The sequence below is a fragment of the Atractosteus spatula genome, chromosome 7, assembly GCF_055471065.1.
Source record: "Atractosteus spatula isolate fAtrSpa1 chromosome 7, fAtrSpa1.hap1, whole genome shotgun sequence".
Taxonomy (NCBI): domain Eukaryota; kingdom Metazoa; phylum Chordata; class Actinopteri; order Semionotiformes; family Lepisosteidae; genus Atractosteus; species Atractosteus spatula.
Genome location: NC_142712.1, coordinates 48,730,179 through 48,757,526, shown reverse-complemented (window position 1 = coordinate 48,757,526; position 27,348 = coordinate 48,730,179). Strand labels below are relative to the sequence as shown.

The window sequence follows — 27,348 nt, the reverse complement described above, 5'->3', positions numbered from 1 at the left end:
CTTAATCAGAAATCAGTAGAAAAAAATCACCGGTCCGATCTGAACCGAAGGGGCAGCCGAGGCGCAATGACTTCCAGTAAAATTGAACTGCCGGGAGAAGTCAAGACAGACCCCGCCGCGCTCGTGGCTTCGCTCCACCTCGTGCCCTCGCCAGTTCCCAACCTGGAGATCAAGCATACGAAGGTTAGTCTGAAAACTTCCGAGATGTTAACTGGACGCTTTCAGAGACTGATGTCAAATTGAAAAAAAGTGTTTGTTTTTGTTTGTTTTGCTTTTTATCGAATTCATGAATAGGTTGTGATGTTTTTTTTTTCTGCTGATGTGCATTCTTTGTGACTAGGTTTTATTTACAGATGTGCATGATCCCGGTCTGATATTGATTAGACTCTCATAGTAAAGTTAATACCAAAGCATAACGTGTCTTTTTTCAGCACTCTAGGGGGAAACTATATGGAGATTTAGACATGTATTAAGTTTAACTTAAAATTACTATACATGGTATAATAATATATTATCATTGTCAAAATCCTTAAGGACCTGTCTTCTTTTTACATACGACTATAGGAATGTGTACGCGAGAAACAGGATATGATCATACAGAGAATTGGGCTTAGTTGATTCCATTTAGTTTATCAAGAGCTGCGTACTTTTTTTTGTAATGTCTGTAAAGAACTGTGCCAACCATTTAAAACGAATTAGCCCTTTTTGAAAGCTGGATTAAGGTAATTCCAACACTGATTATACAAAGGAGACACCGCGCATTTCATGTATTACTACGGAAAGGATATGAACTTGAATTGTTTTAAACATAGCTCGGAGCCTGCTTCATGGACAGTGCATCGCTATTTACAACTCAGGAGCCGCTGGAGAGGAAACTGTGCTGTTTATGTTTTTGTCACAAAGGCTCAATCTCGACAACAACGCTGCTGAAAAAATTCTGTTTTCTAGATTCTTGAAACTCACTCCAGACTGGGTGCGTTTTTTATTCAAACAGTCGTAATTATCCGGTACTAAGGGCAGAAGGCTGGTAAACTTCAAAACACGTCTTTCCACTGTGCTGTTGTTCCAAGAAATCGTGGATAAGAGATTATGATTCTGTCTACATCTAGTTAAGGGTAGGGAACGTGTTTCCGTTCGTTTCAAGGCCAATAATAATAACAATAATAATTATAATAATAATGTATGGCTTGTATAACTTTATCATTGTAGCACTTTTGTAAGTTTGTATGATAATATGGGATTTATTCCCAGGTTTTCTAAGTCATAAAATTCCATAATTAACAGTGACATACAGTTCTTCCAGACCGGAGAAGGAGACACCACAGGAAAGAATGGAAAAGAGATGACTCACGCAGTTTTGCTTTGGCTGTAACATTTAATGGCATCTGTGTTCCAAGTGTAATTGGAGTAAGATAGCAAGTGATGGTTCCTTCAATTCAGATGTCATTTTCAGTTGCAAGCACTTTCACACTGGAGCCTGGGAGAGCTTCAGGATTTCAAAACAGGTGTCTTCCTACATGCAGGTGGTTTCCACTGGGTTCCGGAAAAGTCCGCAGGAGCAGACGAGATAGGGCAGTTTTCTCCATAAAAGTACAAAACGGAAGTGTCCTTCCCGAGTTCTTTCCTTCAGATTTGAAGCCTGGACTGTTTGTTATGTTACATGAAGGAGGGCACGTTAAGTGAAAAGTTGGTTGGTGTCACCTTTCTGTGGGAAACTTAAGAGCTTTTGTGAGCTAAAACAAAACCCCAGCACAAATTAAGCAAACATTTGTTTTAATTCAGCCAAGTAAACAAAGAAAATAATAACCTGTCCACTGTTACTTGGAAATCATACTGTTAGTTTCCTTAGTATCCCTAAAGGTTTTGCAAGGCTTTCCTTGGAGTAACTCCATCTAATTTTTGCTCTTTGTTTGTACAAGACTGGCAATGCTGGTACTCTCTCATAGTAAAGCTGAGAACCTGACTGAATTAATAATTTGGAGTGGAGATTCTGGCATTCGAGAACTGCATGTAGTAAACTCAGTTAATTCAGTGTGGCATTCTGAAAACTGAATTATCATACTTCAACAAGGAGTCAACTGAGTGAATTTCCTGTGTTTGTGAGGTTTTGTCCAGGTTTCTAGATCATGTATGAAATTTTAAAGACGTAAAAGCTTTCAGTTACACGTTATAGAACCTGATCTCTCCTGATGTATGTTTTTATGTTTTAACAAAAGATGCCTAAATTGCATGTTTCAGATATTAATAGCAATCCCTGTTATGCATTTTTGGCTTTCAAAGAGAGTGTTTTACAGTATCACAAATGTAAGTATTATAGCAAGCCTTTGACCTTTATAAAGCTTGCTGCTTATATTGAAATTCTTTATATAAGCAAAAGTGCTGCATTTTTCTATGTCTTTAAACTTGGTTATATAGCCTAAATCACTATTTGTCCACACAAACACTTGGGTTTAACTGTGCTTAATTGAATCAGTTTAATTAATGCAACATTTGTACTGTTGTCTTGCCTTGGCTGGTGTTCTAAACCTTTAAATGAGCATGAAGGGTTTTAAGTGTTACCCTAAGCTGCAGCAGTTAGGACAAAAAAAAAACTTTTTTTTTAATCAAAGCAAGAGGAGTGTTCCTTTTTGCATTCAGAAGTGTAGCAAGAATTAAAATAAAGATAAATGAAACAAGAACTTTTCATTTCCAATATGCAAATTTGCAAATATATGTAGATTTTGATTATTCAAAAGTCAGATACATAAAGAAAAGAGATGATAAATAAAAAGATTTTTCGAATCTTGACTTTTACTCCGAAAAACACATATTTGAAGTCTTGCAGGATTTGTACTGAACGTTCATTAATAATTGCTTACACTTATATAGCGCTTTTCTGGACACTCCACTCAAAGCGCATTTACTACCCTAGGGCATTAATACAATCATTAACATTTCTCTTGTAGAAGAAAAGTCTTTGCAGGGAATGGAGAAAAAAACATTTAATAAACTTTGAATTTCATTTTAATTTAATATGAGGCACATAGATTCAAGGAATCCTCTGTGCATTTACCTTGCCTGCTCCCTCCATCTTGTTTACCCCCTCCACACACGCCTAACAGGGTGCTAATGAAGTTTTAGAGTGGAAAGCTTGGAGAAATACCCCCAGGAATTTCAGTGGGTTTGTGCCTGTGGAAAAGCAGCGCCTTCTGTGGGGTGGACACTGATTTATGGCTGGGCTGTACATGAGGGAAATAGATTCAGAACTTCCATTCTTTAATCTGCGCCCAATTTCGCATTTAGTGCCCAGGAAAATAAACACAAAGAGTACACAGACCTATTAACTAATGTGTCCCAGTAGAATTCTGCAACACGATAGTGGATGTATCTGTGTTAGAAACTCTTTTGTCTCTGACTTCAGTAAAGCTAAACACAATTTTAAGCCTCTAGGAACTATTGAATGCGGAACCATAGATATTAAAAAATCTATAGGTTATTTAGATATTTAAAAATGTGTTCCATGTAAAGTGGTATTTGTGACTTGCTTTTACACTCACTGAAGGTTTAATTGCAACAGCTTGTAAATGGTTTATGCAGGAATGCCGTTACACATTCAATTGGAGATAACATCATTGCGAGACTTCTAATCGCCAGAGAATTTCTGAATTACTCTTCCTGCTGGAACCTTGCCACATCAGTCATAGTGTGAAATACATTTTTTCTTCAAGTCTTAAAATCTGCTTACTGTGACAGCAGATACCTGCTATCTGTAGAGTAATGGGCAACGGGCATGTTTGTGAGAACGCATGGTACTGTAAGTTAGATGGAGTGGAAACTTTGAACTCTACGTGTTTGTTTGTAAATAAATTACTGATCACTGTGTCTGGGAGACCCATAGTCTTGTGTCTATCTTTTAATTCAATTCAAAATACTTTATGTGTCCCCATGGGGGCAATTTATTTGCTACTTAATCCCATTTTGCAGAAAATAACATGCTCCAGATTTATGTAAGGAGCAACTTAATTGCGAGAAAATGGATTGATGGAAGTGAGGCTTTTTTATATTAAACATACTGTGGGAATCATAGCTAGACTTAGTCTGGAAGCTGTAGCAAGGTCAGGGAAACTCTGAGAGTGGCCCTGCCTGCAAAGTCTAATTCCTGAAAGCCTTACATGTTCCTCCCAGACTGGGATGGCCATCTCTCTACTGTGTATGCCTTCTCCCAGTTTAAACAAGTACAAATTGCCCCTAATCTGCCCTGTGTCTCCCTATTGCTTTTATCTGTGAGGTCCCAGTAGGCCAAGCATGATGCTGCTAGCTTGTTTCCAGTTTCTCACATCTTTAGTTTGGAGTGGCAGTTCTTGACTGAGGGCCTCTTTGTAGTCCGCTCCCCCAGCTGTTTGTCTAAATGGTGCTCAGGGAGGGCTCTGGCAGTGAACCTGGAATAACAATGCTGGACTTTGACTGGGCCCTCTGAAGAGTGAAACCACTGCTGCAGGGAGACGTAGCAACTGGTCGATAACAGTCGGAGGAAGCAGTAAATTAGGCCTCTGCTGATGGCTATTTATTTTTGACGTTTTCACTTTCTGAAAAGAAGAAAGGTGGCTATCAGGCCACATGTGTGAAGTGTAATTAACAGAGCTGTGCCCTACCCTCTAGTGGCGACAGGTAGTTGCTCTGTCAGAGCGAACAGCTTCTCAAATTCAAGCCCTTTCCTGTGGTGCCCTAATATTTAGTGATTACATGTCATTGAGTTCAACCCCTAAAGCGTAAATCCCTTGTCTTATAAAGAGCGGGCAGTCTTTCAGGGGTCCCCGACACTCTCTCAATCTCACATGAAGAACAATCTGAAGCAATCCTTCTGCATCACAGTTTTATCCGTGAGCATTATCAGTGAGGGGCTGAAAGGGTCACAGTTGAATGACTCCTACTGCCTGTAACTTTTAAAGTTAATTTTAAACTCGCTGCTGAGCAGTGGTTGATTTAACCGATACGTTGACGTGGATGTCAGGTTTAAACAGCCCCAGAAATGCATCTTCTGAAGGAAATGACCAAGAGGAGTTGAACAAAGTGAATAGTGACAAAACTCATTTCACCAGAGGGAACTGGCTCTACTGAGACTTAGTTACATGGAGGTCTAGCACAAGATCTCCCCAAGTGTCCAGAAAGAGAGCGCCCGCTCTGTTTGTCTGTGTCAATTTATTTTTAATACCTTGCTCTATAAACGTTTCATCTCTAATAGAGAAAGATAAAAATCAATTATCGTCTTTCTCTTGGTCCCGAATCTCCTCGGTTCTGGAAAAGCGGTCGAAGGGCATATTAATAGCTCCTCCTGGAAGGTTCTCACAGGTCTTTATAACAATCTGCAGTAATTGAGATGACACAGAGGCAAAACTCTTGAGAAGATCACTACCAGCCACCAGGGACTAATATACGGTCTGTACCACTGTGCGGGTCAGTGTCTCTGGTATTTGCGTTTGACCCATGAGATCTGGTGTTCCTCACTTCAAAACTCCGTCTCGCTGAGATAAGATCAAACGTGCTAAGGTAGGGCTAGGGCTGGTGATTTATCACACGTCGCAGAGCGCGAGGGGCCGGTTTCAAGTGAAGCTGACATTCCACCGATTCCCCCCCCCAGATCTGATCGCGTGGTTCCTTCTGCAGGAGAACAAGAGAAGCCAGCAGCGCAGTGGGATACAGCGCCCTCCTGACACGCTGAACATGATTTAGCACAAAGTCGTAAATTGCCACACTTCAGAAAGTAACTTTGTCTCTGTGTGCATTTCATTTTGTGAGCTCTAGTCAAACATTTTGAAAAGGCTGGTGTGTGCCGGCTGAAAGGGTATGTCTTTGTACCCACCTCTACTCTCAGCTCCATCTAGAATGATGATTTTGGCCTTAGACCTTGTCAGTCAGCTGAGCCCCTTTGATGTTTATTCTCATTGTTTTTTGTTACCGCATATTATATACTTTATCCTTGAAGTAATTGCCTTTGAAGGGGAAAAAAAAGTAGCCGTTATTTACAGACTTCTGACACAAATAGGTCCATTAAAAATCTTGATAACCAAAATACACCCTTAACCTTAAGGTTTTCAGTGTGATCTGGTGAAAGAAGTGAAATATCCTGGAATGGTTAGTTTGAGTTAGATGTCATTTACTATCCTTGTAGTTATCTCTGGAAATAGTGTGCTCCGATTTGAAACCCACCCAAGGGTGATTGATCAAATTTGCTGTGTAGGATGTAGGAAACTCCACACACATACAAAGCCGGAGGCTGCATTTTTTTTCAGAGCTCTGGACTATATCGCTAATGAATCTTAATTGTCTCTAGGTGTCTCTGTGAAAGGAATGTTTCACACCACTAAACCACTGGTCTTTGGCATGTGCTTATGATGGTCACTCTGCAGATACCCCTGATTACCCAGGCTAATTAACCAGCTAATCCCCCAGTCCCACAAACAAAAACACACTCGGATGGCCTTTGTTCTGCTTCCCCTTCGCAGTGTTCCCCTACAGTAACTAGAAAAATAAACGAACACCTCACTTCCTCTTCGCTTGCTGTGCTGCCATTTGCAAATGAAAGATGGGGCCCTTCCACAGTCTCTCTCTCTCTCCCCAGTTCACAGACCAGAGCAAACATTTGGTGGGGGGTTTTCTTCCTTGACAAGAAATACAAGGAGGAACCTGACAATTCGCTCCTCTTTCTTAGTAGATTGATCAGTGATAGAAGGGTCTGAGTCCCGTCTCCTCCTCCGTCTCAATTAAGGCTGGGTGGGCTACCCACAGAGCTGACTCTTCCTGAGCACATCACTCCCACTCTCCAGGCCCACAGCCACTCATTTATGGGAAGGGAGACTGCATCCTCATTCCTGCTGAGTTACAACAAATTACTGAAACTATTGAGAAACGTCAAGATGTAATGTTATCCCTTGACGCTGTCATGAAGGTACACATAGAAAAAACCCCAACTGTTTCAGTTGGGTGAAATGTTTCCAGATAGTGTTTACTTTCTGTTGAGCCATATTTAGATATTTTCAAATGCCATTTACTGTGAGTAAAAAAAAAACCATTTGCTCCTTTTCAAAAGATATGTACTTTGCAGACGAGAACACTGACCCTATTAGAAGAGCAAGTAGCTGAGACTTACAAGTTAAACATTAAATATGAAACTGCGTGTGTTCCTGGTCTGTAATGTACCGATCAAGTACTGCTTGCAGCTGCAGGATAGTGTTCGCCCCCCAAATGTGTGAATATAGGTTGAGCAATGTTCATTGGGTTAAAGATCAACCTTAAAGCCACTGTCGGAGCCAGAAAAAGTGGTGAAATTTTGCTTTTCATGTGAAGCCGTTACCTCATAGTCTTTATAAATCAACGCTGGTTTGCTGAAAAGTAGAGGACTGCAATGAGGTTCACAGCCTGTGCTCCTTCAGAATAATAACTCTTTTAAAAAGTCACAACGGGTCCGCAGCCCCCCCTCCACCCCCAACCCCCCACCCCCGCCTCTCTCTCCCCAGAGAGCGCAGCAGTGATGAGCGTGCGAACTGGAAATGTTAAAGGTTTGTTATATCAGACATGCAATAAAGACGAGAAAAACACAAGCTGGGCCTGCTTCTCCTATCCCTCCCTCGCCTGTTACAATAATAATTATAAGTCCTGAAATCCGTCCAGCAAGGGAGAGGAAATGAAGTTCCCGTGATAGGAAAGTATATGAAACTTCCTGAGCAGACTCAGACACAGGTGCCCGGTTGTGTTATGCAGTGCTGCGGAATCTCAGCCTCTGGATTTTTAGTGTGCCCCCCGAAAAAGCATCAAGAAAGAGGCGTCATTAAATATTCCCTGACTCTCCGAGCCACGAGAAGCTGCTGGGGGCCAAACAGATGTGCTGCGCTCTGAAACATGCTTTGGCATCTCGTGCCCCTCTGTTTGCACAGCCTCTGGAGCCTCCAGAGGGGAAGAAGCACATGAAAAACGGATCAGCTCACAGAACGCTACGTAAATCAATGGAGCTGAGCAATTCCCATTCATTCCACTGTTCATCCAGAACACTTTCTCCTATGGGATGCTATTATTATTGGGATGTTAAAAATGTCTCTTCCTGTGCGGAAATGAAAGTGTTTGCCGGGTGTTCTTTTCTAAAGACAAAAATGTGTGTGAAACCTGTTGAAACCTAAAATTCCACACTCCGCGCCAAGATAATGACAGTGGAATGATAGTGGAAGACTTGATGAAGTCATTCATACCATTATGGTTAATTAGTGTTGAACAGCAAACATCTCAGTTTATTCTTAACATCTAACTCAGGATCCTAAAAACTGCAAAATGTGTATATCCATGAAAATATATCAGAAAGCAGTGATGTTTTCTTACAGCTGTGTTGGGACTGACTTTACCCATTTTAAGAATATCCAGTCCCCAAAGAAACTGGTGTTAAAAGAACAGGATCTCTGGGTGATACCAGAGGGAATATTTTTTCACAAACATCTGTAATGCCTGGAGATGTGCTTGTTTACAGAAAGCAGGAAACAAGACAGCGGTAAGCATGTCTTATTGATTCATTGTACTCGGTCAGACACTTTTATTTTTTGAGCTCATGAAATAAACAGATTCATTCAACATGTGCATCCTTCCTTCTGTCCATTCATCTGTTGTCCAAATAATATTGTATCAGTTCACTGCTGCAGTAACTACAGAAGGGCTGAGATGGGGCTAACTTTCACATCTCATCCATTTCCTCTCTGATGTTCTGCACGTGTCCTTCGTGGAAAACGAAAATGCAGAGGTGTAAAGGATACTGGATCCTTGCTTACTGTTGTGTTATACATTTACAGTATTTGCCAACCATAGTTAGATGAGTAAAATAAGTACTTTGGGGCTATTTTCCTAACAAGAGGAGAGCATTTGTCCAATCAGCTCGTTTGGTAACTGATCGAATGATCTCATCCAGCCGTTTCTTGAAAAAAAGCCAGCGTATAGACCTCCAGCGCTAGAGGACACAAAGAATACTTCTAAATACAGAAAAAAGTAAAGAAAGTCTGGGGGGGAATAAGATGGTATTTTGGTTCAATGTAACACATGCCACAAAAGAAAGGCTTTAAAGGCACTGTAAGAACGCTGATAAAATTCACTCCACCACGTATTGAGATAACATAGCCTGAAACGTGCTGTGCAGAACCCAGGAGACCAGGGCTGAGGCTCTCATTCAGGGATTGAGCATTCAGCAGTGCTTTGCATAGGAACAGAGCCCCGATGTCCTGGAACTACAATGCACTTGACCTGTTTGTAATTCTGCACTTTTGCACGTCTGTCCTCAACTTTTTTGGCAGTTGAAAGAGTTTTGTTTTAAAAAAAATAAAACCTCGAGAGTTGATTTATTGCGCGAACTCCCTGTCTTAATCAACTTTCTCAAGGGAGACTAACAAAGTTAAAAGCCATTCAGTGTGGAGATGGAACAAAGAGGGCGCAGAGCGCTGTCCTTTTCTGGGCATGATTTAGATGGGAGCCCTCTCCGATGTTTGCAGCGGTTATCTTTTCTTTTTCCTGGTGCAGTGTGAGAGGGGTTACGTGTAACATAAAGCTACCCACAGATTGCATTCTTACCAAGCTGTTGTGGCTGTCAAGGGGTTCTGCTGATTTAGGGAGCTCCACTACAGTGGCCTCCTATAAATTAAAATCTAATTCAGTGCTCTATAGCCCTTTCTGTTTTTGTAGTGTGTCATCAGTTGTCTTAGCTGTGACACTTTTATGAAGTGCCCTTAATGAGAGTCAGATTAAATGCACCAGAATGTATACATTTCAGAGAGCAGGTGATGCCCTGGGAGAAAGGCTGAATGCACTGTGCCTTTCTGTCAGTGGGAAGTGGAGTGCCTAACCTCACTCAGATTAATTGGAATGGAACCTGAGCCCCTGCAGAATGAGTGCATGTGGAATGGTACTAGCTGATACAGAACACCTAAAACTTTCAAAATGTGAGTTATTTAAGTGTTAGGTTTTCCTTGTAAACCAGACAGCTGGGGGATTTAATCTTGAACTGCTTCCAAAAGCCTGGTATTTTATACCTGCTCTAAAGTAAATAGTCCACAGTTTACTGCCAATTAAAATGTACTTAAGCCTCTAAGTTTACGTTAGTAAATATGTAGAGTAGTTACTAATCCTGGAGAGAGAGTAACATATGAGCCCTGTTTTTAATGATTGTTTTTGATGTTTTCTCTCCCCTCCCACACAAAAAGAACGCTGTGATCGCCTGTATACAGAAAAGGACAGATGAACAGATGTGTTCTTAACAGTCTATTCATCAGTGCTGTTGGCAATTAAACAAGTGTCTCAGAGATTTACTTAGCTTTATCTTAACACACTGAAAGGGTGAATAATATTACCGTCTTCACTTTTTTACGCGTACTTTGCAGCCTTATTTCATGCTTCTGTTTTATTTTTAAAATTCTGTCCCAAGCTCTGTGTTGTGTCACTTTTCACTCTGTGCAGCTGAACTGAAAAAAAAACACAAGATGGGAAATGAACAAGGGAGCTGGGAAACAAACAGGCTCAAACAAACATCAGCATTTGTACTGTAACTTGACGTCTTGTATGAACGTCAGATTTTTTAATTGTTTCATCAGGCCTCGAAATGCCGGACATCTGCTTCAAACGAGCTGCTTCTTTAAGCGCAGGACACAGCCAAGTCCGACACCTGTTTTGTGATCAAATCAAAGAGTAGTTTAGTTGTGAAATGGATGTGTATGGGAGCTGTCTAGCTCCTTACAGGGATGTAACACCCTGGCCTTTCTTGGGCTCTCCTAAGAGTGAATCTCCTTCTGCAACACCTCCCTTAACCTGCAGAACAGTTGCACACAATCTGTACCAATAAAATCCTGACACAGTGAGTGCTTGTGAAAGGTAGTGGTATGGAAACCAACTGAATTACAGTATCAGTTTTCATTATTTTGGAATAGAGAAAACGACACCAAGTATGTATTTACTTACATATACTGGCTTTGCATGTTTAATTTCTGTATTTTATTAGAAACTGTTGCAAAATCCCTAACATTTATTTTCTGCACTGCATTGCATTTTAAGCGGAAGCTGTGTGTTACAGGGTTTGGTACTGGTTTCCAGTAATGAAACAGATTCCAGTTTACTTAGTGCCAAGTGGAAATACTCAGAGTCAATTATATGAAACTGTTCAAGGCATTTAGACACCACAACCAGTGCCTCTCTCAAAACTGCTCCAATTTCCATGACGGAGGGTGTTGAAAGAAAGCTAAATAAATACAGTCAATTGTACACACGTGACCGCCCAAGAGAAAGCCTTTCTCAAGTGTCGGAATGTATTTGCATTTTAATGATTAATTTGTCCGGCTTCTGCGGTAGAATAAACGTGCAAGTTCAGCTGCTTCGGAAACGGAAAATGTAGTGTTGCATATATTGGTGACCACAATGCATGTCTTCCCCTGGTTCCCATTGTAGGGAGGTCAGCTGTTAAGAGCAATTTAACTGTCTGTTCTTCACACGTGATGCCACCTGTGTTTTAAAGCTCTATCAGCTTTGTCACTGATGGGAGGAATTTACAGACTCCTGCATGTTGAAGCGATCGATGCCGACAAAGAAATGGCAACAAAGCACCCTGGGTAAACTGGAGCACAACACATCAGTAACCAGTAGTTTGATTTTACTATCGCGCCCAGCCAGTACGAAGGGCTGCTGTTTCCTTTTTTTTTTTTGAGAGGTGGCAATTTTAGTATGAGACAGGGCTTTGTTTCCCAGTTCTATCAGATTCTAAAATTTGGAGACCCCACGGTGAGGGCACTTATTTAAGCAATGCCCCAGTAAAGTCTGGAATAACCAAAGCAATGGAACATTCCCTTTGACAGCTGTTTTGTCACTTGTCCATCCCATCCAGATTTTCATCAACAACGAGTGGCAAAACTCAGTGAGTGGAAAGACCTTCCCAACCTACAACCCTTCCAATGGAGAGAAGATTTGCGACGTGCAGGAGGCAGAAAAGGTAAGAAGAAAACCGTTTTTAAAAGAGGAGAATCACGACTTTGCCTCTTTTCGTTATTTTTTTTTCACGTGGGAAAGCTGGTGTTATATCAAAGGATGATTTTTGAGCATGCATAGCTAAATGTTTATCAGACAGCGGTGCGCACGCTGCTCTTGGGTTACATTCCTGGAATGCTGTTTTCCACTGCTTTTGCCTGGCACTCTCTCTTGTCTCATTTGTCCAAGTTTAAATGCCCGAGAAAAAAAAAGAAGAGAAAAAAAATGAAGTTTAGTCTAATGTGGTTGGGCATGCAGGCATTTTCAGGGAAAACATATTTTGCTCCACCCTGACAATCAGGTTTTGCAGAACCTTTTTTCTGGAAAATCTACAGAGGAAGAAAATCAAAGTACCCTTTTGGATTCATAAATCAGGCAGTAGGGAGAAGTACTGTCAGAGGATGCTAAGGCATAGCCTAATCCCAACTTAAAATAAATACATTTCTACTTGAAATAAATACAGTTGGGTGGTGGCATTGGCAGTTGTGTTGGATATTTAAAGAGTTTTTAAGATGCATGTCTCTCAATAATTGCAGGTGTTACAATTGTTGGTTATAACCTCAGTATGAGGACTGGTGGCCTAGCAGTGTTTGTGATATCTTTCATTAGAAGTGTGTGTGTGGGCATGTATCATTATCAATGTCAAAATGTGATAAAGTGTTCCCCATAAAGATAGTAACTTCTCACAAGCAGACAATCTGGGGACATCCCCATTACTTAAAAATGTCTGTTCACATCCATCAGACAAAAGTTTCTTTAAAATTATAAGCAGCACAATTGTACAGTATGTTTCACCTGGTGTGGGTTTTAATTTTGGTGAAGTATAGAAAGGTGAATGAAAAGAGCATGAGACTGAAAGGATAAAAAGGTCAGAGAAGCTAACGTGTTTTTACAGAGAGCTCTACATGAGGGTGTTTTAGGTCTGCTGTGCGTCTCAGGAATCGGACTTCTAGTGATGCATGGACTCCACTGCCCCAGAGAGCAGACTGGGGTTCATCCTAAACACAACACTTCTGTGAGGGCCAACACCGGTAATGCCAGGCCAACCGTAACCAACAGGGTTTGGGTGGAGAAGATAGTACTTGTGTGCAGGAGATGTTTGCTTTGGGGGGGCCGACTTGCCGTTTTGTAATTCTGGTCTTCTCTCCCTCCCCTCCATCTGCCTGCCCGTCTCTCTTTCCCCAGGCCGATGTGGACAAGGCAGTCCAAGCTGCCCGCTTGGCCTTTTCCCTGGGGTCAGTGTGGAGGATAATGGATGCGTCAGAGAGAGGGAGGCTGCTGGACAAACTGGCCAACCTGGTGGAGAGGGACAGAGTCCTGTTGGCGGTATGGCGATGGCCTTACTGGTGCTGTTGGTGCTGCTCTTTCCTAAAGGAGCTAGCCAGTTGTCTGTCTACCATCAAAATACAATTTTCTTACCCCTAATGGGATAAGATGTGCTTAGACTTACAGGAATGCTTTTCATACCTGTGCCTCTTTCCCTTGATAGAAGAGGATCCAGTACCTCCATTACCTCATAATTTTAATGGCGATGTAACAATTAGTTCCCGAACATTTCTGCCTCAAGTGATGTCATTGCAAAAGGGTTTACCGTTTTTTTTTAGCTGACCTTTTTAATAGCACAGATTTTGTTAATTTATTATAAATTATAACACATATATTTGTATAATAGTATTATATGAACAGCCATCAAAGCATTTGAGATTATTGGACATACATGTTGTTTCCTCTTGGCTTTTAAAATGTTTTTATCACATTATGTTGACTAAGGTAGAAACCTAGCTAGAACAAAAGTTGGTAGAACTGCTTTTTTAGTCGGATTTAATTGTCAAGCAGTCTTTTAAAATGTGGTGATGGAAACAGTGAGTTTAACACATGGTCCATTCTGTGCTAACTATGCCAATAACAATTGCGACGAGAGAAATAAAACTGGATTGTGCTATGGTTGACGTTGCATGAAGCACTTTCATCCCTTGCCTTTTATTAAGGTAGCATGCACATGCTTCTAATAAACCCTTTTTGAAAAAAACTATTAAAACAAGGCAGATTGGTTTCACAATTTCATAACAAACAGAAAAACATTAAACAATGATGTTCTTTTTGAAAACAATGACTAAAAAAAACACAACAGGTTGTAGACAAAGTGGGATACCAGTCTCTTGGGATCCTAATATTTAACATGGTCGCTGATAAGACTTAATCCTCCCCTGCCTGATAAGAACTCAGCATGAGGACATCGTTCTCAAGTGAAATGCCAACATAATGCTATCATGGTATCACATTTTCCGCAGGCAGCACATAAACTCTTTACAAAGCCGTCTGACATGTCGGAATCTGCCAGGATCCAGATGTTTCTGATATATCCTGGGCATCAGTCATCCTCTGCATGATATACAACCTTCTCCTCTTCTTTCCCTTTCCCCATCCCACCCTTCATTTCAGACACTGGAATCACTGAACAGCGGGAAACCGTTTCTCCAGGCTTACTATGTGGACCTTCAGGGAACCATAAAAACACTGAGATATTTCGCAGGATGGGCCGATAAGATCCATGGCATGACCATCCCAATGGGTATGTTTACAAAGCACAGGGCCCTGGATATGATAGTGTGAGATTTTTTTACGTCGAAAAATAATATTAGAAACCCTATGTCATAGAAGAAAGGTTTCACATTGGACTGAGGCATTTTCCATTTGCTTTTAGAAAATGCAGGTATCTGCTAAAAGGGTAAGGGGCTACACATGAAATGCACAGTGCTGGCAGAGGAAAACTTTGGGTCCACTCCTGACGAAATGAAGTTACATGCAGATAATGTGGCAGTTTGGGATTCACTGTCTGCAGAACGACCATATTGAAAAGCTGTAATGGCACACAGAGTATCTGTGAATATGAATACCCAGGATAACCCAACGCCCTGGTGTGGCATTGCTTTGCATCAGGCATGTTTCTACAAAGGGCCGGAGTAATGACGTGCACATCAACAAGGGCACGGCTGGAGCTTTGAAGGAAACGGGGAGAGGATGGAGGGGAGTAGGGAGGAAGAGCATGCAGAAAAGCAAACCATGTGTTGTCCCTATACAGATATACAGAGTGCTAATGGCCAGCCTCCCTCTGAGGACACCACCACTGGTGGGCCCTGACAGGGGATGAGGGCTCCAAGTCTGTTCTTGCTAACTTAGCCATGTGAAAGGGACCCGGTGAGGAGTTTGTCTGGCTGTAGGGTGCCCCAGTGTCAGAGGACAGCAGCTCAGCATTCATGTAACACTGCCATTAGCAGGAGCTCGGAGAACAGCAGACCATTCAGAGCGCCGAGGAGACAGAGGCTGGGGTTGCCCAGCTGGAAGCTCTGAGGCTCCCGCTGATGTATTTCTTTTCGCATGTCTGTGCTGTGCGTACCGCGCTCTCTGCTACAGGGGCACAGTCCCGTGTTCCGCAGTGTTTGAAGATCTGCTCTCATGCCAGTGGGCCAAATTCTCATTGTCCTCCCCTCCGAAGCTTCCCTTGAGAGTTAGCCACAAGTCTGAGTGTGCCTGTAATCAGAGGACAGGTTTGCAGCGCTTGTTTTTGTAAGAAACTAAAGGGCACTCTTATCTGACCACCAGGGGTAAATACCAGTTTGGTTCAGCGCAAACCAGCCGCCTGATGTGCACTATCCCTGAGCTGTACCTCCAAGACTAATCATTAATCAGCTGACATCTGTGGTACCTCTCTCCCAGACTCCTGTGAAAAGAATGAGCAGCCCAGATGATGGGCTTCGCTGACCTTTTCCCACTATGAATCCAGAATCTTTGTTTTTAAGACGTATTCTCGTGAAATCATTTATTTTCACACAACATTAAACCCACCACTTGTGTTTATTTGCAGTTCACTTCGGTTTCTTTTCTGGCATTTTTCATCTTAATTATTAATATCTGCCTTCAAAGGGCTGGAGGAATTTTTAATTACTTTTTCTTTGGGGGGGGGGAGGGGGCAGCTTGAGTAAACAATATAAAAGTCTTGTGTTTTGATGTCTCAGATGCTAGTGCCTAATGCCATAGATCACTGTTCTGCCCTACATCGTGTCTGTAGGACATTTGCTTTTCATGTCCTGCCAAGCCCAACTGGACCGCTGAACAATAACGATCCTCATCTTGCAGATGGGGATTACTTTACATTCACGAGGAACGAGCCCATCGGCGTTTGTGGACAGATCGTCCCAGTGAGTATCTGCCTGTTTATTTTAATTCACTTCGGCCCTCTCCAAAGGCAAATAAAACCTTGCCCTCCCAGCTGCATGTTCTTTCATTTGGGAGGGGAGTGACGGGGGTCTGGAGGAATACACACATGGCACAGGTTCACGGAACACTCTGCCGTGCTTATCAGGCACTAGGGTTTGGGCAGTTGCACTTGGCAGGGAGGCAGGAATGGAAGGGTAACCTCATAAGCTGTCTATGGATTGAGGTGGGAAGACCAGGTATCAGCCAAGAACTGCTTGGACGTTGCTAGCGCACTGAGCTGCGCTTTCCCCCCCAGTCCTCGATGCTTGCTTGCCGGATCTCACTCCAGGGACTGGGTTTTGCTGTCGTTTATCGCGTCTCCCGACGCGGGAAGGAAAATGCTTAACAACCCCCCTGACGCGCCTGCCAAACTCAGCCCCCTAGGTTAACAAATACACGTCGGGCATCTCCTTCCTCGCGAGGTCCTGCACAATGTGGAAGCCCATTCTCTGGGATACAAAGGCACTAGCCCTTCAGAAACGAGCCGCTGGACAGGTGAGAAATGCCAGGCTTTGAACTCCACGCGCAGACACAGCCGGGGGGATATTGGGCACGGTGTGGCAGCGTGAAGGCGCAATGCGTGAGCCGCGAACAGCCGCCACAGCCAAGAGCTAACGAACGCCCCTCCCCCCCCCCCACCACCACCACCACCACCACCACCACCACCAACCTCTTCCTTTCCTTTCCACAGTGGAACTTCCCGCTGCTGATGGTGGCCTGGAAGATCGCCCCAGCGCTTTGCTGTGGAAACACGGTGGTTCTCAAACCCGCTGAACAAACACCGCTGAGCTGCCTCTACATGGGAGCCCTCATCAAAGAGGCAAGGGCCTGCCGCTTTCATGTCGACCACATTCTTCTTGTTTTTCCCTCTCTCTCTCTCTCTCTGTTGTTGTTCTTATTTCAGCCCATCTCCACCGCTCCGCTAGGAACTCGGGCAAGTCGGTTTTCCCTGGGTTTGGCTTGGCTCTTCCCTCTAAGCCTTGTTTCCTCTGATATTGTTTTGACAGGCTGGCTTTCCACCAGGAGTTGTCAATATTTTACCAGGATTTGGGCCAACAGCAGGAGCTGCTATAGCGAATCACATGGGCATAGACAAAGTCGCCTTCACGGGATCAACTGAGGTAATTTAACAAAGAAAACGCAAGAAGAAGGCTTGTTTTGTTTTCTCCTCTCACTTCCATTAAAATGCGGTGTTATATACAGTGCCTTCCAAAGTACTCTGACCATTCCTATCGTGTCTCATTTCGTGAAATCATAAAACATGTGCATACCCATTTTTTTAAACTCAGTATTTCATTCAAACTGGAGGCTTCCAAGGGTAAGATAAGCTAACAGTAAATGTTTTGTTGTGAGTGTTTCAGTAGTTTGGTTACAGCCTAATGAATGCGATAAAGGGACAAAATAAGTAGTGGGTATTTGGCGTGACTCAACTAGCTGTGGGAACAGCAGTCTAGCCGTTTGGAAGCCCAAAAGCCCTTAATATTGCGAGGATTGAGCCAGGGAGCTGCTGCAAGGGTGTCGATGGGGAGGCAGGGTGAGGGGGGTGTGAGAGAGATATGGGTGGGGAGGTCCTGGGCATGAGATTAATATATACAGAGCTGTGCAAGATCAGATATTTCTCCCAAAGGTCTGTTATAAACGTCGATAAATTCTTTGCTGCAGAATCCGTGTGGGATTTTCCCCCTGACGTACAGGCTAGTAATGTGAAGTGTTCAGAATACTGTTATCTGATGCACATTTTCTCCCAACTCGCTGTTGGACTCTTGTTGTAGCTCTTTGTAGCTCTGTAGCCATCAGTGTCACCATATGTAATAAATCAGTAGGGGTAACACAAAGAAAATCAGACTGGTAAATATGGCCTTTAGTTCTTAAATATTCTCTCAGCGTGTGGCTCATTTTCCTTCGAGGTGGACGTTCATGTTTTACGAAGCGTTTCTACCTTTCCAAACGTTTCTACTTTTCCAAGCTCATGAATGAGGGATTTCTCCCTCCAGTTATTTTTTTGTGCCTGTGGCTTTTTCATGACTTTCCCTGGGTTTTGGACTTTTCGGGTCTCCTTCGGCTGCTGTGTGCTGTTCCAGCAGGAGACGTCCACGTGACAGCACTGCCTGTGGCGGCTCCCTGTAGTAGGTGCTCGAGTGTCTGACAAAGACAGTGTGGGTCACTACCTCTCCTCACACCTGCCTACTCATTCTGCCCTTCTGGCTGCTGCAGCCTCATCACTGACCGTTCCAGTCCTACTGAAACTCTCTGGCGTAGAGGCACTGTGAGTGTCGGTTTATTCCACGCCATGCAGGACAGGTACCCTTGTAACAATGTGCAGCAGTGCAGATCCGGACTGTCCGTTTTCTATTTAGAATTATTCCTATTATCAGTGAGATAGTTTTGCAGCAGGGTAGCACGGTGATATGGTGGTTAGATCTGTAGCCTCACTGATCTTGGATGTTGGGTTCGATTCTGCATTGAAGTACTTTCTATGCGTAGTCTGAATACCCTGCCTGTATCCTCGTGGGTTTTCTCCAGGTGGTCTAGTTTCCACATATATTCTGAAGACCCACTGGCAAGCTTTATTGGAGACTTTAAATCGTGTTTGTGTGTGTCTGCCCTGTGACCGACATGAACAAGTGCAGGCCTGCCTTAAGCCCTAGGATTCTGGGATAGATTATGGAAAGCCTGACCATTACTGGGAGTAAGTGATTTCCGATAATGGATGGACAGTTTTGCAAAAGCTGAATAAACTCCTTGAGAATCAAAGGAGGTAAAACACAGGATTCAAGAGAAGCCGCCACTTGCTTTCTTCTTGCAAAAATGTGTCAAAACAATGTACTTGTAGGCAGACAGATCCCACTTCATGGATCCAGTGGAATGTTTACTTGCAGAATTTTTACATTTTGTTTTTCTAAAAAGTAGGAGGTGGTATTTGCATAATGATTTCTAATAAAGATTCTTCAGGGAGGAAGTGAGATGAATTGGAAGCAGCAGTCTTTCATGAATGCTAAGCAGAAACATACGGTTCGTTTTGCTGTAAAGCCACTGTAAACTGCTTCCTGGTGCTTTCAGAACCAATAATGCTATATTAATGTGGGTTTAAGCGCCAACCCCAAATTATAACCTGGCTTCCTCTAAATAGCAACACCCCTTTGTCTTTGTGCTCGCTAGTACTGAGCTAGTTTATAAGTGTCACATGTGTGTCTAATGAGTATCGAAGTTCTGACCCTGGTTTACCTCACTGCCAAGTCTGCCTTTGTGTGCCTCTGGTATTACAGAAAAAAGCTTGATTTTTTTCAGTGCAAATGTTAATGACAAACTTGCACATCAAGGTCGAACAGCGCTTAAGTGCCTCTTAAGTTTAAGTTTTAAGTTTTAGACTGTAATGCCTGTTGTGGCCTTTCATGCCTGTCAGAAGCAAATCAGGTGGAGCTGCAGTGTTTTTGTGAGTGAAACATGTCTGACTGACTCAATACAGTTATAAACCATAGTAAATCTTGTAACGGGACAGTCTTGCCAGCGCTGTGCCTGTGCTCAACTGCTTTTACCCTCTGCTGACCATTGTTAATGTGGCAGCTCGCGGACCTCCTCATATCATTCTTCTGCGTTCCTTTTAGCTGGATTCTGAAAACACAGAAAAGGGGCCGTTGCAGACTCCGATGTGCTAGTATGTGGGATATTTTGGAATAATGAAAATCGTATGGAATCCCAGACATAATAGATTAACTTTACAGATAAGGAAAAATAGAGACTAGTAACCAAAGCAAATCCTGCAAATTACCCTAGGAACAGTGGTTAAAAAACATGCTTTTCACATGAGGCTTTTACAGGGAATCGTCGCTTCAGTAGTGTGGTAAATAAGATGATGCTCACCAACACAGGCTCTGAGTCTCGTAACCGAAAGGTTGTTGGTTTGAATCCGAGGTGCCGGGGGCTGATGTTGTACCTTCGCAAAATGGCACATCACTCAGCTTGCTCCATTAAAATGGCCATCGTATAAATGGGGGGAAAAAAATAATAATGTTTGTCACGGACAGGATTGCAGAATTGCATGTTCTGAGGGGAGCTGGGTAGGTATGTTTACTTTGAACCTTGAGCGCAAGTTTTACTCCTCCTTGTTTCTGGGCTGGTTTAAGATATGGGAAGTAGTTACAGCTGCTGTAGCTGTTTTCAGAAAATTGCAATAGCAGTGGCAGTGCCACACTAGGGCTGGGGGAGTTAAAGGGAACCCAATTTCGAAAAAGAGACACCTGTACCTGCATGTATTGAGTCTTACCAAGAATGTCAGAAACTGGTACACCAGGAAACCAAAACACATGGCAACTCTTTATAAACATTATAAAGCATTGAAGGGTTTTAGTTTTCTTTTTGATAACAGCTTGAGCCTGCCCTCACATTCAGTTTGCGATGTAGCATTAAAGACGCACCTTACTCGGGGGATGTGTTACGGAAGGAAACTCTTCCCCAGTCGGCCTGATCCAGAACAATGGATTGATTGAACGACGTATTGATGGATCTAGAGCGCCTACGCCCCAGCAAAAACTGCGGGAAGCCGATTCTGCGGAATGGGATGGGAGATGGCAAACGCAAAGCAAAAGCCGATTCCTTTTGTGGTTTGCATTTCATGCTACCAGCAAATATAAGGCCTTTCCTTTTTATGATAAGTGGTTAGAGAACATTTCCTCAAAAATTACCTTTTTTTTGTTGTTGTTGTGCCTCCGATTTCATTTCTGGAGTCAATTAGGAATAGAATAACTCGAGCACCAAAGCTTTTAAATATACAGACAGTGAGTCACAAGCCTTTGTTTATGGAAAAAAGGGACAGTCCTTGGTGTAGGTTTCAAGAGCTCGTCACCAGTGGTTGAGCTGATATTGGAGCAAGGCACACCATGTTACTGATACACGCTGCTGAGGCGCATCACCTTAGACAGTGGATCAGGTGGCAGAACGTTTCCTTTCTGTGTTAAATGAACATACCCTGATCTCATTATTAGTCAAGTAGGACCATCAAAGTGAACTACAGGAGAGCGGGGAATGATTCATGCCAAACAAATGTTTGCTGCCTAACAGCTGTTCAACCACTTGTCCCAATTTGCTCAGCAGGCTTCCCTTTTCATTTCCTAAGTGAGATTAATGCAGGCTTGCATTATTTTGAAAGACAGTTGTCCAGTGTTAAAACATCTGCAAGGCTGTTATTTCTTTGTTTTGCTTGTCTTCTGCGCTCCCCTTCAGCATACAGTTGTGAAATCGTAAGCGACCCATGTGGGGGGGGGGTTTCCAGTTTTATGCCTTTTAAGATGTTTTCCTCTGATAAATAGTGGCACAGAGAAATATTTATACTCTGTTGTACATAATGTCCAAGTACCTATGCGTGAGCTGTTTATATAAAGAAATCCTCTGTAGTGTTTTTCATAGGCTTTTTGGAGTTGAACTGTATCCCATGCTCCCTGTTAAGTTAATATTTGAGACACTGCAGTATATACTTGCATACCGTCGCTCTCATTTCTAAGTAGAAATTTAAAATAGGCTGTACCAGGATAACTTCAGTTAGGGGAAAGGTAACAATAATGGTAGAAACCCGAAGAGGGTGATCTAGAAATTTGTTGCCGAAGGATCAGACGCATACTCCCACAAACACTCGTAGTGCTGTTCTTGGCTGGCTACCAAATCGAAATGCACTCCGGCCATTCCTATGGAAAAAGAAATGATAATAAGCACTTCGTATACAATAAAAGCTAAAAGCTACATGTGTCTGTACGCCTACTGGTTAATGAGTTGTATAGCTGAAGAGGCACCTTAAAAACTACTATGCAGCTTTTCCTAGGGTTATACAACTTTGAACTGGCAGTATCATGTCCTTGCTTTATTTGAATACACGGCAGTGAATCTTTTTGCAGTTTAGCATCGTTTTGTTTCCAAAACGAATTGATATTGCGGATGTGTTTTTGGAGGTCTCCTGTTTCGGAAGGTCTACTTAAGTTACTCTAGTCTGGAGCTCCCTAACCTGCTAAGTTATTTAATGGCTGCATCCCACTGATTTACTGAGCTGGCTGGTGGACTTTGCTGCATGTCCGTGATGTGTGTAAAATGTCTCTCCATTTCCTCTTAAAGGTTGGGAAGCTGATCCAAGAAGCAGCTGGAAGGAGTAATTTGAAGAGAGTAACGCTGGAGCTGGGAGGAAAGAGCCCCAACATTATTTTTGCAGATGCAGATTGTAAGTCTCCTAGAGCTTTTTAAGAGTATTGTTTTTTAAGTGTATTTTTTTCTCTGCTTAGTGATAGTCCCAGCCAGACTCTTTTAGCAACATCCAAGAAGGATTTGTGTGCTTGGACAACTGACAGTGCCATACAATGTGCACCGTAGATCCAAATTCTCTTCTGAAGATGTTATTTCTTTTTTAAAAATACAGTTTCAGAAGGGGTTTCATAGAGAAGCGTATTTCCCAATTTAACTCAGGTTTCCGTGCCTTTAAATGATTTTAGCAGCAGCCCTGACTTTCGCAGAATGTGAATCATTAAAGTGGAGCCCCTTTGTTCCGCCTCCCAGCATTGAGGAAGGTTAATAAGTGACCATGCTTAATTAACCCTTTACTTGCTGTTAAAGCCTCCACCACCAACCCCTAACAGAGCCCCATGACAAATAACAAATAGGTGCCTTAAAGATGAACAGAAAGGGGAACAGAAAGGATTTTGTGTTTCAGAGAGAAGCAACCTGCTGCCCCCACCTCACCATTATCATCTTCGATTTGATAAGGTGTGGTGGATGTCCACTGCCTTTACGGCAGCAGATTGTCTTTGAGGAAGAAATGAACAAGGTCTGGTTAGTGCACAGCTCCAGACCGCCCAGCTGGGCAGATGTACAGCACTGCAGTCAAGCAGCAGACTCACCTAACAAAGCACGTCTGGTTGTGTCCTCTGCTCCTGACAGTGGACTATGCCGTGGAGCAGGCTCACCAGGGAGTCTTCTTCAACCAGGGGCAGTGCTGCACTGCCGGCTCCCGCGTGTATGTGGAGGAGCCCGTTTATGAGGAGTTTGTGCGGAAGAGCGTGGAGCGTGCCAAGAGGAGGGTTGTGGGAAGCCCCTTCGACCCCACCACCGAGCAGGGACCGCAGGTAACAGTTTCAAACACACAGCGCGTCTGCGTGGTAGAGGGCATTGCTGCCTCACAGCGCCGGGGCCCTGGGTTCAGTTCCGGATGTGGGGTCCTGGCTGTGTGGAGTTTGAACGTCCTCTCCGTGTTCGCATGAGTTTCCCCCAGGCGCTCCTGTTTCCTCACACAGTCCGAAGTCATACTGGTTAATTGGCTTCTGGAACAATGGGCTCTGGTGTGAGTGTGTGCGTGTTTATGTCTGTGTCAGTGTGTGTGACAGTGCAGCATCCCATCCAGGGTGCATCCTGCCTGGTGCCCGTTGCTTGCCGAGATAGGCTCGGTCTCCTCTGCAACCCTGTATTGGGCCAAGTGGTTAGAAAATGGATGGATGGGTGCAGCACCAGCCTCTTTACCCACAACCCCAATAGCTAGCTTCTCTGAAGCTGCGAAGTAGGTTGTTAATAACCTCTATCACTGGATGGAAAAAAAAAACTACTTTTCTTGAATAATACATACGAGGAAATAAGCAGTTCTAGAGGGATTGGGGTTCGGGCACTGAATGCCGTGCTGAAAAGGAATACACATGCTGCTGAGTTTCGTGCTAGAGCACTAAATCTCACTACTGGTCCTAGGTTTGCTCCCTGTGCTTAGAATGTCAGGATACCACCAACAGTGCAGCAGAGTGAGTGGGGATTCATTCTGCTTTCAAAGCCCGAAGTCTGTGTCTCTGAAGGGCGCCTTTTCTTTTCTTTCTCAGATCAGCAAGGAGCAGCAGAGCCAAATCTTGGAGCTGATCCAGAGCGGGATCAGCGAGGGAGCGAAGCTGGAGTGCGGTGGCAAAGCCATAGGGAGGAAGGGATTCTATATTGAGCCCACTGTGTTCTCCAGCGTCAGGGATGAGATGCGGATTGCAAAGGAAGAGGTAACGCATATTAGACACGGGGCTTTCTGCAGTGAATGCTCTTTGCATCTTTAGTCACACAGTCTGAGCGTATTCCAGCAGCACAGCTCTCGCAGTGTACTGGGGTACACTGGACATGTGTCTGTCTGACAGCGAAAGACAGGATGCAGTCCGTTCCTGCTCTGAAACTTGTGCAAGGCTGGAGGTGCAGCCTTTTTTATACATGTTCGCACTCCATGAGATCATTTGGCATGTATTTAATTCAAGAATGTTCATTTGAAATGTTACGATTTCCACAGACATACTTTCTTAACACACTGAAACCCAATAAGTTTTTTTTGCTAGTTTCGAGGAGACTACTCCAGACGATTTGGCTACCTGGTTGCACAGATTCTAAAGCTGCAGGAGACACTGACGTTCCACTGGTGCAGAAAGGACCTCCATTTATTTTTGTTATGCAAAGAGCTGCTACATTGACTTTTCCTTCCTGGATAGTTTGCATGTCAAAGTGTCGTGTTTTGCAGATTTTCGGACCAGTTCAACAAATCATGAAGTTTAAATCCATAGATGAAGTGATCGAAAGGGCCAACAACTCTGAATATGGCCTGACAGCAGGAGTCTTCACAAGAGATATAAACAAGGCCATGACCGTCTCAACAGCCATGCAGGCTGGAACAGTATGGTAAGACGCAGAGTCTAACAAGCCTAACTGATACTGTCTGATTGTTTTAGGAAAAAGCAATAAATTCAGGAAACGTTTTGCTTGTATTGAAAAGGCACTATTATAATAGTTAAATACAAAGAAATCTGAGATGTCCAAATGGCAGCATCTATATTGCTACATACAGTACTCCCACGATATAAATATCAGCAGTCTGCTGCATGACTTTTGTGGCTGCTCTGCACAGAGAGCAACTCTGTGTTGGGTCGCAAATGACTGTGAGGTGCCAAGCCTGCTCATTTTAATATGGCAGGGCTCTGTATTGAGTGCTCATAAAGGAGGTCCAAAAGGTTTTCATATCTACTAACCATGCCTGTTCAATATTTGCTCTTGCAAATCTCTTCAGCTGCCAGGTATGTTTATTGGAACATAGTTAAGACAGCTGTACTGGGAGAAAAGAAAAGGCCCACAGACTGATAATACATGTTTTGTATATCCTGTAGGATAAACTGTTTCAATGCTCTGAGTGCCCAGTGTCCGTTTGGAGGATTCAAAATGTCTGGCATCGGAAGAGAAATGTAAGTAGCCTCCCCTGCTGTCTGGCTCAGAACCAATATTTTAATCTAAGGCAAGCCAGTAATGAAGGGCAGCACGTTCTGTGCTATTGTGCAGGGATTTGGGTAAAAACTGTAGGATTATAATCCGCACAAATATGAACATGCATTAACTGCTTTCTTGATTTGCAATGAACTAAACAACTTAATTCTGACGCGATGCACTATGTTTTGAAAGCAATGCAACAAGGCACTTCTTCTGCTTTCCGAGGGGATCTGTCTTCCATACTTGTGTTTTCCGGGTCACTTGATTTGGCTGCTAGCGTGGAAGAATTTGGCCATGACAAACAAAATGACAAGACAGGTTAAAGGAGATGTGTCTGTACGTCATCTTGGCACAACCATCCCCAAATCGAACAAAAACAAAATCCTGTGTGTTTTTTTTCCCCATGTTTGCCAGGGGCGAATACGGACTGAGAGAATATTCTGAAGTGAAAACGATCACAATAAAGGTACCCCAGAAGAACTCCTAGGCTGCTGGACCCTCCACCACTGTGACAAGGAGGGGTGACTCTGAGTGCATCACTAATTGTCTCCATTTAAGCACTCTGTGGGATGGCTGAAGAGGACCCAAGCAACAATGTGACACTATTCAGACATTGCATCTGTGGCTCAGCCTTACAACATTGCTGTGGACTGCTGCTCTCATCATGAGCCTTGTCCCCTGTGCTTAAGTTATTTTTAATGTGCGGGGTGGGGAGAAGGCTGTAGAAAAGCTGAAGCAGTGCACAAAGCATTTTAATAAGCTCGATTACATGTCGACTTCATTTCAACTTTCACAAGTACTTGCTGATTTAGTTAAAAATCAGCACCTCTCACCATACCCTAAGTCAATCGATAACATCCTACTGTTAACACTAGTTTATTTGAATTAACAGTTCTTCTTTGACCACTTACACTGTATATTACCCTTTATTGATATATTTTTCAAATGTTTTGATAAAATGTACAAAGAAAAATGGCTAACTTTTAGAAAACCTTTTACTCAAACCAGGAAAAAAAAGTTGATGCATTTTATACAACAGTGATTGTTAAATTGATGTTCAGTTATAAACATGTATACAATTATGTACTATGAAAGTATAAGAGCTAAAATATAAAATATTTTCTATAGATTTTTTCATTAAAAACATTTTTCCAAATGTTGCCCTGTTCTATTCATTCCTAAATACGAGAAAAGGGATACCTTGCAAGGCTCGCTTGGTTTCGAGTTCAAAGTTATCTCATTTCTATTTTTAATATTCATGACATCCCAGTATCTACAGCTTCTTGTTGAATGTTAAAGATCTGAGGAGCTAAAATTAGGAAAAAGGTAAATCTTTGTTTCTTAATCAACTCTGAAAGAGAAAGGCGGGAACATTTTACTCAGCATTTGGAGAAAACCACCCACTCAACTCCTGGTCCTCCTAGGATTCTAAATGAAAGGTGGATGTGATTCTTAGAACAATGAGTTATGAACATGCAGTCACACAGGACAGATCAAAGATGCCCCCTCTTGCTTTTAACTTATGCCCACTTATGTTACACAGAGATGACATTTATTAATATACAGTAACATCAATTGATTCCATTGCAAAAATTCAGCCTGAAGTCTTCACACAATTGCTCCCCATTACCTACTTCATTGTTTTGACTTGATGAGCTGTTACCTGAACAGTACTGTCTTCATTGCATCTGGATGAAAAAAAGCCCCTTTCTTGCACCCTTGCTCACACTGCACTCTAGCTCCAGTTGCTGTTGAGCCTCATTTGTGTTCACAGCTCTTTTAAAAAAACAGTGTTGCGATGTTTAATTTTCCACCCCACTAATCTGGAGGCGTGACACT

General features: G+C 42.9%; 1 protein-coding gene across 1 annotated transcript; it reads left to right on the top strand.

The window, feature by feature from the left end:
* Positions 1 to 26,665, top strand: aldh1a2 (aldehyde dehydrogenase 1 family, member A2). The gene is made up of 13 exons (XM_088921252.1): positions 1 to 183; positions 11,873 to 11,977; positions 13,198 to 13,338; positions 14,455 to 14,584; positions 16,150 to 16,211; positions 16,961 to 17,089; positions 17,277 to 17,390; positions 22,369 to 22,471; positions 23,185 to 23,369; positions 24,105 to 24,269; positions 24,773 to 24,930; positions 25,413 to 25,487; positions 25,924 to 26,665. The coding sequence occupies exons 1-13, from the start codon at positions 67 to 69 to the stop codon at positions 25,994 to 25,996; spliced, it is 1,557 nt and encodes a 518-aa protein (XP_088777378.1). The 5' UTR covers positions 1 to 66; the 3' UTR covers positions 25,997 to 26,665.
* Positions 26,666 to 27,348: the final 683 nt, after the last annotated feature.